This window comes from Phyllostomus hastatus, unplaced genomic scaffold (genome assembly GCF_019186645.2).
Source record: "Phyllostomus hastatus isolate PE091 unplaced genomic scaffold, TTU_PhHast_1.1 phas_scaffold_12, whole genome shotgun sequence".
Taxonomy (NCBI): Eukaryota; Metazoa; Chordata; class Mammalia; order Chiroptera; family Phyllostomidae; genus Phyllostomus; species Phyllostomus hastatus.
Window position 1 is genome coordinate 8039949 of NW_025334007.1, and position 20110 is coordinate 8060058.

General features: G+C 41.2%; 1 protein-coding gene and 1 pseudogene across 1 annotated transcript in view; both read left to right on the plus strand.

The window, feature by feature from the left end:
* The first annotated feature begins 1902 nt into the window (after positions 1–1902).
* PCYT1B (phosphate cytidylyltransferase 1B, choline) overlaps positions 1903–20110 on the plus strand; it is a 108281-nt gene continuing 90073 nt past the window's right edge. The window contains exon 1 of the mRNA XM_045856060.1: positions 1903–2193. Coding sequence (XP_045712016.1) covers positions 2122–2193 — 72 coding nt within the window. The 5' untranslated portion in view covers positions 1903–2121. The remainder of the gene's footprint in view (positions 2194–20110) is intronic.
* Positions 5826–7680, plus strand: LOC123830067 (annotated as a pseudogene).

Consider the following 20110-nt stretch of genomic DNA (forward strand, 5'->3'; position numbering starts at 1 on the left):
TGAATACATAAATGGGTGAACAACAAATCAATGTTTCTCTCTCTCACACACAAATCAATAAATTTTAAAAAGTTTTAAAGAATGAGGATGAGTGGAAAGCATAGGAATGAAGAAAGAAGAGGTACCTGCAAAAGTGCTTGGATCTGAAAAGAAGTATTGCAGGGTGAGGGCTATAAGGAACTGTGGGGAGAGGTCTGATACAAATATAACATCTATTTTCTTGGGTTTCTCTGTCACTTCCAGACACAAGTTGCATGGGGTTTGCTCTCTATTGCTCTCCAAACTCCTCCCAAGCTGAAGATCCTCTCCTAACAGTCCTCGTATCATTTAGAAAAACAAATGTATCAGTCTTAGTTCAGTGAGGGAAGCAGAACCACTTTGAGCTATACAGGAAGGGATTATAGGAAATAGACTTGGCCCATTGTGGGAGGGAGGCACTGGGGGAGTGGAGATCTAGAAGGCAGTTGGAGGACAGAAGAAACCACCCACCTGGCAGTCAGAAGCCCAGCTGCCAAAGTACAGGGTCCAACACAAATAACACCCCTTTTTTATTACAAAATCTTTTATTGCAAAATCATAAGCATGTCATTCTGAACATACCATGCTCAAGCACACCATATGACATTTTTGGTGAAATGTTCAAATTCAAACTATAAATTACTACATCCATATTATTACCCTACCAACCACACTGAAGCAGGCATTACTTCTGCCGGACCCTGTAGAAGCCTATGGGAAGCTGCTCCTAGTTCTGTGGGGTTGCATAAATGTCTGATGCCGGGTCTCAAGCTGCAGATCTGCAGCATCAGCAGTTTGGAAGAAGATCTGGACACAGTGAGGGAAAGTGAGGATCAGCTGGGACCATCTGTTCGTCACCACACTCAGCCATGACAGCCTTGGGAAAGTAATGACCACTGATTCACTCTTGTCTTGCAAATCGTGTGGAAACTCCTCTTTCGGCCAACTCTTGCCCAGAGTCCTAAGGGAAGAAGATCCTTGAAAATACAGCTCCAGCTCACCAAGTTGGCATACTATATACACAGCCACGCTAGGGAACTAGCGGCAAATTGACTAACAGAGCTCCCCCAGCAACCAGGACAGCACCCATCATGCTGGAGAGTGTAGGATGGATGGATGGACAGGAAGGTTGAAGGGATTCTTCCACTGATCAGAAAGCAAGTTTTACCATCCTGGAAACTGGAATCTGTGAGAAAGCAGCAGAGAGTTCTCCTGCTAGCGTGGGTCATAAGAAATCTTTACATGGCTAAGATAAAGATGGACAGCAGTCTTCATTCTGAAGTATGGTACTCATGTTAATAGTTAGCAGCCAAAGTTCCCATAGCACTTTGCTGCAGCCAGATTTTGAAAAAATCTTTTTCTCATGAAGGACCAAGCATATGCATATGTGAAGAGTTCTTTTACCACCCAGGGTTATCTGAGGAGAAATGACCTCAGCACAAACTGTGAAGATTCTACGTGGTTAAAATGGACAAATTCCTTATCAGCGGTGCTTAGAATAGCTCCTTGAAAAGGAAATTATTTATTAGAATCTAAGTATGTATGAGAGATTGATTTTCTCTATCTTTATTCTCCCATTTTTAAAAAAGTACTGAGTTGTATATTAATACTTCAAGGTCTTAACCACTTTTTATCTTGGAAAATAAAAGAGAGAAAATGTTTGTCATTCCACGAGCATAATCAGTTGAGCCAGCACACAAGGACATAGTTAATTCACCAACAGAATTTGTTGCCATAGCTCCAGAGAGGGACAGGGTACATTAAACAATGGCCTTTTTCATGAGTCCAGCTTTCACTACAACCTGCCTGTCCCCACACAACAGGCCATCCTAGCGCCAGTCCAGAGCACGGTGATTGTCAAATAACAACAGCCCAGAGGGGACAAAGAGGAAGCTTGTGGTAAATAAAGCAGGAAGCTCCAGCAACTTGGATCTCTGCTTATTCAATCACTGGGACACAGCTAGCTCCTCTGAGCTTATCTTTGAGCTTAACCATTGATCAAGTGCTCCGGTAAGTCCAGAGAAAGAAAAATTTCACTCTGTGACTCCAAAGAACTCCAAAGAGAGGACACTGGAAAAGAGGTAAAGCAGGCCAGGAACAGACATGGTGGGCCACCAGGAGTGCACCATGGAAGAGAACATCAGGGGCAACTGCACTCCCAAATTCTTGCGCAAGGTACCGTACATGATTTCTTATTGATTTTTGCCTCTGAATATCACGGCAAAGTCCTATGAATCTGTGAGTGAAATGGACCTATGCTAATTAGGTCATAATCAAAATGGAAAATGGGAAAATTACCTTCTCCATTTTAAGGTGATACAAAAGAAAAATTACAGCTAATATTTCTTTATCCCCCTTACTGAGTATGTGAGTTCCCCAATAGAGTTAGATGAGAGGAACAAATTCTCTTTCTAAAAAAAAAAAGTCAAATCAGGATGAGGCAATGTGGGTAGTTCAAGGGTAAGAATGATGCCATGGGAGCCTGAGGATGATGGAGAATGTTTAGCAAAATGTTCATTATTCTATACAATTAGAAATTCTCCTAGAAGAAAGGCTGTAATCCTGATTACAACACCCACTTCTGAATTCTTTGCAATGCAACTAGCACAAAAATGAGACCACCTTGTGTGGTATTTTATTTTATTTTATGGGGAGGGCATTGGAGAATGTGCATTTTAGTGAGTCCTTGTTAAAACAAATAAGTTCTGGATGAAAAAGTTTAGGCAGTGGACAAAACAGTAAGAATGATTCCAGGTGACATGAAGAAGAGATCAGGACCAGAGGAACCTTCCTAGCAATGATGCAATTTCTCTGCTTCATGGTGAAGCTGGTTTTATGCCACTTCCCTGAGAGTGGTTTCTCAGGCTTCAGGACACAGGTCATGGTCTTTTCTGTCCCAGAACTCATTCAGAACCTTCCCACGCCCCCTTGGAGTGGCTGTAGATTACTGGTTAAAGCACCACGTGTCTCAGAAAAGTAGACTGGGTCCGTATCCACAGGCACTTGAGCTACGATTGGTAGACCATTTACCCCAGTCAGTCACTTTCCCATTCACCTCCATACTATCTCAGATTGGAGAAATTTGTATGTTGAGGACTCATGAGTTTTGCCAGCTCATTTTGTTGAGTTAATGGGAAAATTAGGAGGCATTTTAGTCATTTATTCATTCATTCACTTATTCATACATTCATGCCTCATTTTAAAAGATTTTATTTATTTATTTTTAGAGAGGGGAAGGGAGAGTAAAAGAGAGGTCAAGAAACATCAATGTGTGGTTGCCTCTCACTCACCTCCCCACCAGGGACCTGGCCTGCAACCCAGGCATGTGCCCTGACTGGGAATTGAACTGGTGACCCTTTGGTTCGCAGACCAGCACTCAATCCACTGAGCCACACCAGCCAGGGCTTAATCATATTTCTTATCCCTTGAGGAATGCAAACCCCCTTTAAACGAGGGAGTTGGTTATTCACTTTCCACATATTTAAATTTGGTACTTGATTGGCACTTATTTGGAAATAGGAGACTACCTGAACATATCCTAATTCCTCTTGCCCCAGTTTTTGGGAGGAAGATATTATTTATGTTCTCATTTTCAAGTAAGAAAATTAAAGTTCACAGAGATTAAGAACACTGTCCAAGGTAGTAAGGGTAGAGCTCAAATTCAGATAAGGTAGACACTAGCCATGTATGGCTATTTAAATTTTAATTAAAATTTAATTTAATTTAAAATTTAGTTCCTCAGTTGCACTAGCCACATCTCAAATGCTCAGTGGCCACATAGTTACCTTATTTGGACAGCTATACAATGCAGATATAGAATACTCCACCATCACAGAAACTTCTATCGAATAACACTGCTTTAAGCTGTAATATCTCTTTTAGATATGTTGACACGTGTTCTCAAAATATATTGCAGTCCTGTTACAAGTAATATGGACTTAAAATTTTACAGGAAAATCTCATTCATTTGAAGTCTCTTCATTTGCATACCACCAAGTTAACTTTGATCTGCAAATTAATAATATAGATAAGAGTCAAGGAGACGTTAAACACACTTCAGAGACCAAAGATTTTTAAGCACCATCAAATAATTTCAGAAGCACTCACTTAGATGCAAGCAATTGATATGATAATTACACATCATTTTTATTTATTCATTAAAACAGGGATCCCCTATGGTGCTCTGGTAGAAAATAATGTAGTTAGCCTAGTTCTTTCTAGCAACCCTTCTGCTATTTTAAATTATATGTAAAATTATTTTATACTACTGATTTACCTTTCTCTGTTCTTTTGGATTATAAATTGATAGCATAAGATACTTTCACACTGAAATTTTTACTAGCTCAAGATCTAATTCCAAAGCCCTTACTTCTTCCATTATCTCCCAGGAAGGAGCATTTCTGTGCGCACCCCGAGAGCTGGGCTCATAAAAGGGGTTTGATAGTTAACTGTTGGTTGAATGACAGAGACAGTTATTTTTTAAGATTTTTTATTTATTTATTTTTAGAGAGGGGAAAGGAGGGAGAAAAAGAGGGAGAGAAACATCAATGTGTGGTTGCTTCTCAAGTGCCCCCTACCAGGGACCTGGCCCACAACCCAGGCATGTGCCCTGACTGGGAAATGAACTGGCAACCCTTCAGTTTGCAGTCTAGTGCTCAGTCCACTGAGCCACACCAGCCAGGGCTGAATGACAGAAATAGTTCTTTCAAGATGCCACTTATTAGATTGAATTCCAATTTTCTATAGCAAATTCATGGATCAAAATTAAAACTCTATCCCATTCTTTTCCCTTTACCAGTCTTTGCTGAAAAATGGTGAGATAAGGGCTTTCATGCCCCTTCAACAGCCCCAGTACCAGGCAACCACTAGTCTATTTTCTATTATATGGATTTTCCTACTCTGGACATTTCATATAAATGGAATCAATCATACAATATGTGGTCTTTTAGGTCTGGCTTCTTTCACCAAGCATATGTTTTCAAAGTTCATTCACATTACAGCATGTATCAGTATCTGTTCTTTCTGATGGCCAAGTAATATTTCATTGTATGGATATACTACCATTTGTTTCTTCATTCTTCAGTTAATGGACATTTGGGTTGTTTTCACCTGTTGGTTACTGTCAATAATGCTGCTATGACATTCGCACACAAAGTTATTTTTTTTTTCGACATGTTTTCAAGTCTCTCAGATATATACCTAGGAGTGGAGTTGCTAGGTCAAGTAGTAACTCTATTTTTAACTTTTTGAGAAACTGCCAACCTGTTTTCTAAAGAGGCTACACTATTCTACATTCTCACTAGCAATGTGTGGTGGTTCCAAAGTATCCATATCCTCACACACACTTGTTATTTTCCATTTTTAAAATTATAGCTATTCTAGTGGATATGAAGTTGTATCTCATTGTGGTTTTGATTTGCATTTCCCTAATGACTAATGATGTTGAGAATTTTTCATGTGTTTACTAGGCATTTGTATGTCTTCTTTGGAGAAATATCTATTCAAATCCTTTGCCCCTTTTAAATTGTCTTATTTATCTCAAAGACCCATCTTTGCCCTAAAGCAAGTTTTCTCAACTGACTGGTTTTATTGACATTTGGGGCCAGATAATTCTTTGCTGTGGGGGTACTTTCCTGTGCATTGTAGGATGTTTAGCAGTATCCCTGGTCTCTATCTAGCAGATGCCAGTAGCAACCCCCTCCCAATTTGTGACAATCAAAACTGTGTCCAGACACTAAAAAATCAGCTTTGGGAGGGAAGCACAAAATCTCCCCTTGTCAAGAACCAGTGCTCTGGGTTTTAGTAGGATGAGCTCAGTCAGCACCAGGTATGACCTGTCACCCTCTACATTCCTTCCTGATGTGTTGGGAACTGCCCTGACTGGTTTCAGAAGCTATAACCTCCCCCTCTCCAACCATGGCTAAGGCTGAGTAAAAGATCTTAGGACCATAAGCCACTAAGGAGACAAAACTTATCTTCCTGGCAGGGGTGCCCCCTCTGCCCCCTTTACTTCACCCTGCTTGGCCCAGGGTGGATGACTGGTTAGCCAATGACAGGTAAGATTCCACAAGGGAGGGACAACCTAAGACAGGCACAGTCGTGATGGTGCCATCAGTGAAGGACTTGGGGAACTATAGAAAAAGGAGGTGATGGACCCTCACCCCTCAGCTTTGACATAGCCCGAGTCCTCATTCTATCTGTAAAAATTCTCCTAATCTCTTGGCTGCCCACATCCCCCACCTGACTTAAGCCTAAAACAATGCCAGAGGTGAGTGCGGCCCTGTGCCAGAACAGGTGGTTCCCCAGGGTGACCAGGCCTAAGAAAGAATGCATAAAATCCTGCGAAACATGCTTTGCTAAGAATACCCTCAATTTAAATGATAAGGGTCCAAACATAAAATGAGTTTGTTTCCCCAAAGTTTAATGGCCCTTTAGCTATCTGACCGACTCAGATTAAGCCCTCATAGTTCTTTTGAGTGTTATCTATTGTTTGATCATTACTGCCTGACAATGATTGACAAGCTTTACTTGTATTCCTCTGCAAATTGAATCCAATAAAAGCCCACTGAGGAACAGGCTCAACGCTCTTCTCCTTTGAGAGATTGGTTACCTTTCCTCCCCAAGCAGACCATGTCTTGGTAGACTTACTCTCATTTGTGGTGGATAGGGGGCTCTGCGGGTAGAGCCCCCACACACACACACTGATAGAAGAGTTTTTCAGATTCAATACACTATGAAGGCTGTGAAAAATAGTAGTACAGCTATTAGAATCAGATGTAAAGATGGTGTTGTCTTTGGGTTAAAAAAATTAGCCCTTTCTAAACTTTATGAAGAAGGTTCCAATAAATGACCTTTTAATATTTTTTTTAAAGATTTTATTTATTTATTTATTTTTAGGGAGGGAAGGGAATGAGATAGAGAGAGAGAGAGAGAGAGAGAGAGAGAGAGAGAGAGAGAGAGAGAGAGAGACATCAATGTGCGGTTGCTGGGAGTTATGGCCTGCAACCCAGGAATGTACCCTGGCTGGGAATTGAACCTGGGACACTTTGGTTCCCAGCCAGCACTCAATCCACTGAGCTACGCCAGCCAGGGCCGACCTTTTAATATTGATTGGCATATTGGAATGGCAGTAGCAGGTTTACTGGCAGATGCTCATTCTTTAGCAGACATTGCAAGAGAAGAAGCTTCCAACTAGATCTAACTTTGGCTATAATATCCCACTAAAACATCTTGCAGACAGAGTGGCCATGTATGTACATGCACATACACCTACAGTGCTGTTAGACCTTTTGGCTGCAGTTTCATGTTAGGGTCTTATGGTGTAAATGACAGTGCACAACTCTACATGATTGACCCATTGGGTGTTTCATGTGGTTATTGGGGCTGTGTATTGGCAAAGCCAGGCAAGCTGCAAAGACAGGAATAGAAAAACTTCAAATGAAAAAAAAAATGAACTGCTGTGATGTTGTTAAAGGAGTTCCCAAAATAATTTACATAGTACACGACAAAGTTAAGGATAAAGCTTTTGAACTGGAGCTCAGCTGGGTTGGTGAAATAACTAAAGAAAGACATGAAATTATTCCAAAAGATATAAGGGGAGAGGCAGAGAAATATGCTAAGGGGTCTTTGGAGGAAGGTGAATCAGATGATGATAATATATGACACTTACTTCAGCATGTATTTAAAATTTCTAATATAGTCTCCATGTAACTATTTAGCCCCTTGGATTATTACATACCCACTGACCAGTTTTCATTAAATTTTTGTCTTGCAATCATTGAAGTTTGCTTAATATCTGTTTGATGAAATTGGTGGGAATAACTGAACACATATTTACTTAGCATTAAATGTAGATTTACACCTATTTAAAAATTCTTTAGTTAAAATACTGCAAATAGAGGCTTTTGAATTAGATTAATTCAAAGCTCCATTCTGTCACTCAGCTAGGATCTAAAGATCATATCCTGTTGGGACGCTGTGTAAAAAGTACCCACCAATGTAGTAAGTAGGCTATTAATTGATGCCATTGCCCAGTTTTGTATTTAGTGAAATGACTGCTGGTCATCAGACACTGTTAACCTCTATGTGTACACATACAAGAAAGATGTTTCAGGAGAGTCAAGAATGTGTTTTTTCTTTTAGTGTGGTGAGGGGTAGATTTAAGCATCCACAAAATTGCTATTGTGTCACTTATGAAATCTCTTAATCTATAAAGTTCAAATAAAAATACCCATATTTTATGCTAAAGAAAAGAACCACTGCTCTAAAATACCCTCCTCTGTACCTGAGAAATACTTACATGGAAACATAACCCAGTTTGAGTGGAGTGTTGGAGGCAGAAGCTGATCTGAGTGGGTTGAGGATGATGTAAGAAAGTGAATGGACCCTGGAAGTGTCAACTAATCTACCCAGTATTTATTTTATGAGAGATAAATAACAAGGTTACAAATAAGCCTTAGGTAACATTATGAGATAAACAATAATTCAACATAATAGCAAAAGGAGTTGTAAGACTGTATATGCAAGTATCAAAAGTGTAGTATAGTGTATCTAGAACTACAAGATTTCTGAGAAGGGGAATTTACTATAAACTGGTCTCTGGGATGGAGTGCCATCCCTTGACCCTCCTCGGCATGAAGCACAAATGACTGTTAAGGGGTCTTGCCTTGCTGGTAGGCAGCTCTCAGCTTCATCTCTCAGGTTAGTCTCATCTCTTGGTGTGGATGTGTATACGTCCATCCCAGAGATAGATGGTTATGTTACAAGGAACAGTACCCACTAAGTTAACTTTTTCTATTTTTTTTTTAAGATTTTTTTTTATTTATTTACTTTTAGAGAGGGAAGGGAGGGAGGGAGGGAGAGAGAGAGAGAGAGAGAGAGAGAGAGAGAGAGAGAGAGAGGGAGAGAAACATCAATGTGTGGTTGCTGGGGGTTATGGCCTGCAACCCAAGCATGTACCCTGGCTGGGAATCGAACCTGGGACACTTTGGTTCCCAGCCCGCGCTCAATCCCCTGAGCTACACCAGCCAGGGCAGTTAACTTTTTCATTAGGGAGAAATGCAAAAGACTGATTATTAGAATCCAGAGAAAGCTGAAAAAGCAGGCCTCAGCAAAAACAGGACCCAGAGCAGCCTGAGAAGCCCATGGAAGGAGCCGTTTCTGGACATATGTACTCTAATGCTCTGCTCACAGCTCAGCTCCCAACTTACTTGGACTCCGTCTTAGTTCTAGTGCCTGAAGGAGGGAACCTGAGGATCTGAGAAACCACTGAACAGGCCCTGGCATGGCTCTCTTAATCAGGTATCCCAACCCAACTGCCTGGCTGTGGGTGGCACAGTTTTGATAAGAGGGCTGGGAAAGGGGGAGGGAGACATAAAGAAATAGGAACACATCACAGATCCTTAAGCCACTCCATCACCCACACAGATTCCCCCCATTTATCATCTCACCCACTTTTACTTTACTGCTCCCCAAAACACACATCACATCTCACAGAAATGGCCTTATTATTGTTTTCCAGTTGAATACATAGTTATCACCATTTACTTCACTCATTTCTTCAGTGCCTCTGATACTGTGGTCTTGACCTCAAGTATCCTGCCTTTAGAAAGGGGGTGGGGTGGGTAAATTACCCACAGTGTTTCTATCTGATAATGACATGGTAGGCAAGTGTCATCTAAACTGAGATGGGCTATTGCAGCAGGAGAAATGTATGTTTGGGGAGTAGTGTCTAAATTCCCTTAACCCTAATCCTCCCCCTTTGGCATAACAGGAATAAAGATGACAGACGCTGGGAGATGGTACATTCTTCCCACTAGTTAATAACGTGATGCCCCCAGCCTCCACCGTGTATTAGAGTTAAGAAGGTAATCAGTGCATACTTTGAGTTTGCTATTTGAAACTCAAAGGTAATGAAATCAGAACACTATGCAGATTTTTTTTTCTCATAAAGAAATGAAAAACAAAATAGGGCCACAGAGCTAGAGTAATCACATTTTGAATGATTTCTCCTGAGCATTCCTTTAATAACCTGTAAGTGTTGGGTAAGAAGAACAGAGAAAGGCAAAGTTAATTATTTAGGAAAAGCTTCATGAAGAAGTTTTGGTTTCCTTACCCTGGGTTTCTCTGTAACCTTGGTAATACTGATATTTGGGGCCAGATAGTTGTTTGTGGTGGGGAGCAATCCTGTGCACATAGTAGGATGTTTAGCAGCATCCCTGGACTCTAACCAGGAGATGCTGGTAGCACCCCCCACCCAAGTCATGACAAATAAAAATGTTTCCAGACATTATTAAATGTCCCCTGTGGGGCAAAATCATGCCAGATTGAGAACTACTGAATTAACCACATATATTTCCGTCTTACTCCTCATCCCTCTGCATCCCTCCAGGGTTTGCTGTTTTAAATCTTCAGAACCAAACATTTCATATCAGGACCATCCACATTTGCCAGGGAATTATTTGAAAGAAATCAACTAGGTCAAAGTTACTTGTCCGGACAACAAGAAGGCCTCTTTCTATTTCTGTATTGAAAACTAGCAGAGAAGAATAACAAAGAAGGTCTAATAAAGGTATTTACTTAAGGCACTCAACTAAACTGGTTACTTATATTTAAAAGCTACAAAACCCTCAGGGGGCATTATTAACCTTATTTTGCTGGTGAGGAAACTGAGGCTTAAAGAGTCTAAGTTATTTGTTCAAAAAGACACAGTCATGCCCTGGCCAATTAGCTCAATTGGTTAAAGCATCATATCAATACACCAAGGTTGTGGGTTGGATCCCTATTCAGGGCACATACAAGAAACAACCAATGAATGCATAAATAAGTGGAACAACAAATTGATCTCTCTCTCTCTCTCTCTCATCAATAAAAAAGACAGCCATAATTTGGCAGTGGGGCTAGAAAAAAGTCTGCAAAGTTTGGGCTTTTGTGCATACTGCCTCAGTATATGCACTTTAAGTGCTAGATATTTAATAAAGCGAGGTGACCAATTTTTTTCATGGATATCCACATTTTATGGTTAATAACACGATCACCAATTTTTATGTTTTTTTAAATAAAATTTTTATTATGGAAACTTGCAACCATATGCAAAATTGGACAAAACAGTGTCTTCCCATTTGTGCTGTTCATGTACCCCTCCCCAGCTTCAACAATGATCAACTCATGACCAATATCATTTCATCTAGAGCTTCTCAATCTTGGCATTATTGCCATTTGGGTCTGGGTAATTGTTTGTTCTGTGTGTCCAGTACACATGCAAGACCAAAAACAAGGTCAGACTAATTTGCCTGATAAAAGTACATTGAGTCACTTTGGATTCAGAGAGTATATGGACAGTGAAAGAAAGGTAGCCAATGGTGCCAGCTTCCTGTAGCCCTTGTCCCACACACCAGAAAGGACAACACGGAAACAAAGAAGGCTGGGTGACCTCAGCTCCGGTTTCTGAGGAGCCCATTGTAGAGGGCAACTAACTGGTTCTCTATTCTGCAGCTCTATACAGGAGGCTAAGGCAGAAAGCTCTGTACCTTCACAGGAGCGAGGAGACAATCAGCAACTGCCTCCCCTCTGGCAACTATGAGTTTTTTCTGTGTCTATGAGAGTCTATTTCTATTTCTTATTTGTTCATTTTTTTAGATTCCACATATAAGTGAAATCATACAGCATTTGTATATCAACTATACTTCAGAAAAAAATTAACAAAAAAATAAGCCTTAACACAATAACTAGCACATAGTAGACTCATCACGAATAGTAGCTATTGCTATTGTTATTGTTACTAGTACTAATATTCCTTTCCCTCCCAGACTGTTAACTTCATTTAAGTAGAAGAATCATGTTCTGTTCTGGCATGTAACAGATGCTCAATAATATTTAATTAATTAATTGATTGGTGAGATTTGAAGCAAACAATCTTGCCCTCCCACCTGTTACCCCAATACGTCTCCTTCACCACACCAAACATTTTCATTTCCTCCGATACATTTGAGTACACAGGACAAAGCCTCTCACCATCACACTAGGTGCCCTGAGGCTCAGTAAAGTCATAGCAAAAATATCCTCATAATGGAGACTTTCCAATTGCCTTCTTTTTATTTGAAAAGCATTGTTGAGGGTGGAAAATCTCAGTGCAGAAAAAATAACAAGAAGAAAATACATGAAATGTTGACAGTGATGGTGATCAATGACTACAACAACTTTTTGTTCTTTTTACACTTTTGTATTCTAATTTAAAATAAAGCAAAGATAAATTTTTAAAAACTTCCCAGTGACATCTTCTCAGGGGAGATAGGGAGGTGAGCATGAGATAGCCTTGCAGCAGCTCCTAACAGGCCTCCCGCCTCTCACATTCCAGGAAGAGCACAGGCATTCTGCCAACAGTTGGATGAGCTGCAGTGCAAGTCTTTGCTGGTGTGATCTATGTGGGCATGTTGAAGGTCGTCTGTGTGCCAGGGCAGACTCATTCCTTCATAGCGGATCGCTGTTCCTGTGCATTTTAGGATGTTTAGGCAGCATCCATGGACTCCACCCATTATATGCCTAGAGCACCATTCCCCAAGATCTGACACCCAAAAATGTTTCCAGGCATGCTAAACATACCTTGGGGAGCAACATTTCACCTTGTTGAGAACTACTCATCTAGAGTCCTGTCCATTTCCCACACCAACACAATATATTTCATCTGCAAATACTTCAGTGTGTATTTCTAAAATAAAGTTTTTCAAAACAAATACAATATTATCATACCTAAGACAAATAATAATTTTATATCATCCAGAAATTGTTCACATTTCTATGTCTTTAAGATCTTGTTGAATCCATAGGTTTCTTGAAATTTTTTGGTTACAGAAACTAGGTTTGTCCTATAGACCTTCTCACAGTCTGAATTTTGTTAATTGCATCCCTGTGACATTAACATATTCTTTTATCCCTGCTGTACTTTCTGTAAATTGGTCTGGGATTAAGAGGTGTGATCATTGAGCACGGGCTGTGAACCAAAGTGTCCCAGGTTCGATTCCCAGCCAGGGTACATGCCTGGGTTGCAGGCCATAACCCCCAGCAACCGCACATTGATATCTCTCTCTCTCTCTCTCTCTCTCCCTCCCTCCCTCCCTTCCCTCTCTAAAAAGTAAATAAATAAAATCTTAAAAAAAAAACAAAGAAAGAGGTGTGATCACAGCCAGGTTCTATTGATATTTACTTGGCAAACTACTTTATAGGTGGTGCAGGTACTTCTAGCAGATATATGTAACATTTGGGGTTGTCTGCCTTTTTGTCATGTTAACAATTGTTGGTGCTCAATGCCTAGATCCAATCACTCATTGGGTGTTATAAAATAGGAATAGTCTACTTCATTACCTTCTTTATTACCTTCACTGTCACCGTTGGTATTTAGCTAATTATCAATGGGAAAGGGGAGGAAAAGGACTTAGACATTGAGCTTTAATAAAATGGGGAGTATGAGCCTGCTTGCCTAGCCAGGAAGCTACAGCTTCACACCCCAGGGAATTATGGTATTGCTTCACCAAGCAGATTAACACCCCTCCCTTCCCCATTCTGGTACAAGATTGTTGAGGGGCACAGGAAGAGGTGATTGATCAAAGAGTCCTGTCTGTCTAACTGGTGGGTGTAAACCTATCAAAAGCCCATGAAAACTTGGAAACTTCATTAGCCAATTTGAAAAAGCACCTGGTCTCTCCCAAGCCCAAGCTAATAGAATCCCACAGGAGCAAAGAAGCCCTCTCTCACCCACCTGGTAACACACTTGCCCCATGCATGTGCACATCCTCTCTCCATAGCCACGTGGCCTGAGCGGCTGTGTGGTCAATGGCTATGTGGACTGCACATGCAGGCTCCAGGCAGGAGTCTGAGTACCTCAGCACAGTAATGGATTGAAGCTGGGAACACAAGCTAACCTAGCCAGATGCTAGACTGGACTGTACTTTGATACGGAGCAGAAACTCTGGGCACTGGCCTTTATACTGGCCCTATAGAAGACAAGATTGGACCTTTTCTATGGCAAGACAGATGGAAGGGGGACATTGAGCAGTCAGGAAGGGAACCCCTTTAATTTTACATCATCAATAAAGTTTACCATGGAACTCCATCCTTCCATGAGGGTCTTAGGAAATTCTTTTCCTCACAACAACACAACAGCTCCACTTCCACCAATAGTAATACCTTCTTCATTACTCATTCTAAGATAATACATTTCTTTTCATTAAAATTTTTTTATTTATTTCTAGAGAGGGGTAAGGGAGGAAGAGAAGGAGAGAAACATCAATGTGTGGTTGCCCCTCATGTGCCCTCTACTGGGAACATGAACTGGCAACCCTTTGGTTTACAGGCCGGCACTCAATCCACTGAGCCACACCAGCCAGGGCAGACGATACACTTTCTACATACAGTTTGTATGAGAATGGTAATATAAATGCTTGATTCTTTTCCTCTGGTTCCCAGTTTTCAAGATAATGCGTTTTTTTTCTCTCCCTTGCATTCTCCAATGCAGACAACTGAGTTTTTTTTAGTTTGTTTGGGTTTTGTGGTATGATGAATTCACAGATTTAAACATACTTGATGGTGCACTGGTTGGTGTGACTCAATGGATTGAGCGCCACCCTGTGGACTGAAAGGTTGCCGGTTTGATTCCCAGTTGTGACACATGCCTGGGTTTCTGTCTAGGTCACCAGTTGGGAGCATGCAGGAGGCAACCAATCAATGTTTCTTTTGCACACTGGTGCTTCTCTCCCTCTCATTCTCCCTCTTTTCCCCTCTCTCTAAAAAATAAATAAAGCATTTTAAACATACTTGATGGATTTCAATCTATTGCAGTTCTTTATCCTTACTGATGCTTAAAGTTTCCATCTTTGGCTGGCAGAAGTCTCTCCAAATTAACTCCTGAGTCCCTTTGACAGTTTGTATCCTTTTAAAAGAAAGGATAATAGATTTTGTATATTCTCTTGAGTATTTTTACCTTCACAGTTTTGCTCTAAAACAGTGTTACTCAAAGTGTGGGCCTCAGGCAACACCTGGGAGGATGACAGAACATCAAATCAAATTGAAGGTTGAGAAACTTGTGAAGAGATTCAGAGACAATGAGAGACTTTAAGACATGAACTTAGACTCCTAAAGTGTTGGGCTCTGTTTTTTTCAAGAATAACATATTTGATACACTCATGGGCCTTTGGAAAGACCATTTCTCATTGGCACCACCTGGTGTTATTCAGAGAGTTACATTTCACTCAAAGAGAACATAACCTGGTGAGTCCACTTCTGTTTCTGTTATGGAGGAAGAACCCATCGGATGCTACTGTTTGGAAGATTTATTAGTGCATGTGGAGACATCATCTTGAATGAGTGTTTCATGATGATATTATCCACCGGCACCTATGAGTGAGTCAAATATGGGATTTATAGAGGCTTAATAAAAGGTTTTTTATCTAGCTAAGTAGAATCATTAAACATCGAACTAAATGAAAAGCTTTCAACATGAAGGCTATGCCAAGAGAACAAACTGAACACAGCATGGGATATGTTGAGCTTCAGGGGCAGCGTACAATGAGCAGGGGCGAGGGCTTTGAAGTCCAGCAGGCCTGAGTTGAAATTCAGCTCTGCCACTGACCTCGAGCAACTTATTTAACCTCTCCAACCACTGATTCTTATATGCAAACCTAACACAGTCCCTGTGCCTGACACAGAGCAGGGTATCATAAATTACTAAATATTGAAATGATAGACACTATATTGTTGGAGTATCTGGAGATGAGATACCAGGTCCAGCTCATGCTAAGGAAGGTGTGGTAGGCAGAATAATGCCCCCTGCCAAGATGTCCACATTCTAATTCCCAGAATCTGGGAGTATGTGACTTTACAAGGTAAAAGGGGTTTTACAGATGTGATTAAGTTAAAGAGCTTGAGATTATCCTGGATTATCCAAGTGAGCCCAAGGTGATCACAAGGGTCCTTTCCAGTGAAAAGAGGCAGGCAGGATAGTGAGAGATGTGATTACTGAAGCAGACAGAGGCTGGAGTGATACAACTGCTGGCTTCGAAGATGGAAGAAAGAGGGTCAGGAGCCCAGTAATGTGGGTAGCTCTAGAAGCTGGAAAAGGCAAGGAAACATTTTCTCCTAAAGCCTCCAGAAGAAATGCAGTCTTGCTGATACATTGATTTTAAGCCACTGAGACTTATTTCAGACTTCTGACTCCCAGAACTTTAAGATAATAAATTTGTGTTGTTTTAAACCATTACTTTCATGGTAAATTGTTACAGTGGCAATAGGAAACTAATACAGAAGATTAAACCAAATCTCTTTGAGCGTTTAACAATTCTGAGTGCAGATTTTGCAAGATGAAGATTTCACTTTGGACTCCATGCTATTCATAATCGATTAGTATAAAATCCAGGCATCATAATAATAGTTTACTTGTTAAGGAATTTATCTGTCCTGGCCCTGGCTGTGTAGAGTGTTGTCCTGATACACCAAGGTTGTGGGTTTGATCCCTGGTCAGAGCACATGCAAGAAGCAAGCAATGGATGCATAAATAAGTGGAATAACAGATCCATGTCTCTCTCACTCTCCCCTTCCCCTCTCTCTATAAAAATCAATAAAAAAAATTATCGATCCTGGCATCAGGGTCTTGATTACTCACTTGCCAGTCGAGCACATTTGTATCAATTTGAGAAGGTGCACTCCTCAGGGTTGTGCAGTATTTGCTGCGGTACCAGGAAACCGCCTGGTGGGAAAGCAAGGAAGAGAACTGGTTGTGGCAGGTCAATAACCAACAAAGACAACTCTTTAGGAATATCAGATGTGTAAATTCGGGCAACTATTCTGGAGGACAGTTTGAGAACAGCATCAGAAAACATGATGTATATAAAACGCCCAAAATGCAAGGAAGCAATTCTATTTGTAGGCAAATTTTTCCTGGGTGGTGGGGTGAGGGGTGCGGAATCTAGAATATTATACCTATCACTCACCTGCTTTAAAAAATCCTTTCATGGTTCCCATAATTGCTTATAGAATAACACTTGGGAAGACTGAAGGGCAAGAGCAGTACATCCACTTACATTGGATGATTAAGACTGACAGGTGTTTGTACCGGCCATAGCTTGGTCTAGACTTGAACCTGGTTAGGTTAACCTTGAAGGTCCCTGAGCCAACTTTGCTACATTTGATCTTTTTCATGAAAATCACTGATTGGTGATTGTGACTAATAGTTCCAATGTTAAGTTGTTGCCTGCCCTTGAACATTTATTATACATTATTATACAATTCTGTGGATTAAATAAATTACAAATATTACATGTCTGTGTAATTGAGCCATTAAGTGTTGAAAATTACCTATATTCCTACTTACCCACTGACATTCAGATATGTTTGGCACATAAAAGTAGTGAATCCAAACTATGCTCAAATCCAAGTGAGGAATCTTTATTCATTTTTTCTCTTGTATTATCTATTTCAGCTGTATGTCTGGACCCAAACCCCATGAAGGAGGGACCAAAATTTACACAACATTCTTGAGTGATGGCGGCTGCATTTGGAGTTTTGATTATACTGCACTACATGTGTGATTATTACTTGTAAACAGATGATTAGATATTAATTAGACAATAAGTGATTGTAAAGCACTTAGAAAATAAAAGTGTTTATAAATACCACCAAGTAATAGCAACAATAATTCTTTACTGACTACACAGCTGCTAATGTCAATAAGAATGATTTATTCCAGCTAAGGGCAATTTTAATTTATGCAAAATAAAAAGCTGTTACCATATCTGTTCTGCTACAGCAAAACAAAATACATCATATTTACAACAGATTTTATCATCAGCATTTAGATAAAACATCTTACTTTGATGAAAACCAACTTACCTCTTTCAGGACCTTCTCAAACACAGGCACAACCACTATGGTATGGTGTCTCTGAGCGCTAAGAACTGGAGCTCTTTGCTGCTCATCTCTCTGACTCATGTCAAATATTCATTTCTTTGAAATATAAGGTGTAAGATGACATTTCGTTAGTGGCATTTGCATTCATGTAGTAGGTTGGTCATGTTGGGTCTGTGCAGTTGCTTCCTGGCACCTTACAACTATCCTTAAACTCAGTAAATTTTGGTCAAATGAATGAGCGAAAGTCAATTCTTCTTTGGTTATTATAGAAGCTGGAAAAAGAAGAAAATTCTTGAAGAATAAACTCAAGTACTTTCATTCTATCTTCTTGATTTTGTTTTTTCAAAAAATAAGTTGTGAAGCTCTGAGTGCTTTTTATGTCTGACCACTATTTTTTCCCCTAATGGCCCTTACTGGTCATAGACCTGTATCAAGCCTGCCTCTTTACCCACCTGTGAATCTGGCAATGTAGCTATGCTTATTTTTTTGTCATAAGTAAATTCAACCACCAACAATGAGTCCAGATCCATATATTGAATAAATATACAAGTGAAGAGTACTTCATGTTACATGAATTTAGTAGAAGAGGAGGAAAGGGTTTATTTTTGGATGATGAGATACATATGAGTTAGCAACCTTGTTAACAGAGCAAATCCAGTGTAGCTTGGTTGAAAATAGAGTGAACTTTGATTCAAGAGACCTGGATTCAAGGGATACTTATGTCATTAACTGTGTGAACTTGCGCATATTGTTGCAGGAAAGAATAACTCACACGCAGTAGAAATGGAGGAGCACAACCCTTTATTACGCATGCGGGCTCAGAGGAGACAATGGGACTCCAAATTCTGAGCCCCAAACTCTGACCTTCCAGGGTTTAAATAGCCCCGAGCTTCCTGCCTACATGGTGAAGCAAGGTTACAGGAGCCCAAATGCGGAAGCCAGATCTAGTTACCTTATTTGGCTAAAACAAAGAACAAAGCACAGGTGCTCAACACAGCAGTTGCCTGTCACATTCCCCCCTTTGATGCTATAAAGTGTTTTTTTCCCTTTAGCATCACTATATACCTGGCTATATGGCTGAGGTCCTTGGGAGGGTTGCAACTGCTGATACTGGTGTTGGTACACTGGAGGGCCAACACTTTGGCGCCTGCCCTACGAGTCACTGTGACCCCAGGTGCTGGACCAAGGTTCAGAGGATGCAGGGTCCCATATGCCTGACACCTCCGGGTCTGGTATCCTATGGTCCTGGATATCACTCCAGTCTGGTATACCTTCCCTCCCCAAGTGCAGAGGGATTGCTGTGGCTGAACGCAACCCAATGGCATGTCAGTGGAGGAGCTGAAAGCTGACCTTGGGAGATAGCAAGAGACTACTCTGCCGCTGAGCATAATCCTATGCCCGGGGGTATTACATTTGCAGGCTGGGGCTGAGACAGGGGCCGCATTTGTTCAGCGAAGCATACAGCAAACCCAAATGCAGAGACCAAACAGAGATAAGCTATTCCTAGGGCGATCCGCTCTGTGGGATTCCATTCTGCAGGTGTCACAGTCACTAGTCCAATTCCCAATGCTCCTTCGAAGGTACCAATTAAAGTCAGGTACCCTGAGGAGCAATGGTCCATTCCTTGGTGTCTCCTTTACTGGCTGGCATCCTCCGGTGCCTCGGTGTGGGTATTCTAGGTGCAGGCCTAGTCCCCGGGTCCTCAGGATCTGCTGCTGTTTTGGCTCGGCTGTAGTGGATCCATGGGGTGACTCCTGCAACCTAGGCAATGCTAGTAGCAGAAAGTCTGTCCAGGGCAGTCCAGTTTCCTGGTAGAATTTAGCTAAGGTTCCATTTTCCGTCTGCGCCCCTGATCATACCGTGAGTACTTCCGACAAGCCTGGTTGCTGAGCGTTGCGCTGGGCGACACACCAGAACCCTGAGGGAGCTCGTAGGCTGCTGGGGCAGGTGCACCCGACGGAGCACCGTGAAGGGCCATGGCAGAGGACTGCGAGGATGGCTGCGGGGGGGGAGGGCACTTCAGATACACAGCACATGCCCTCTGCAACTCGACACGAAGAGCAGGAGTGTGTTCAGGATGTGCTTCTGGTGTTCTTTCCTTAATTCAGCCAGGCGCTTCAGCAGCATGTGCGTTCCCTCCCAGCACCGTTCCTGGGATGGGCCGCCAGGAGGAAGTCATCCATGTACTGCAGAATTG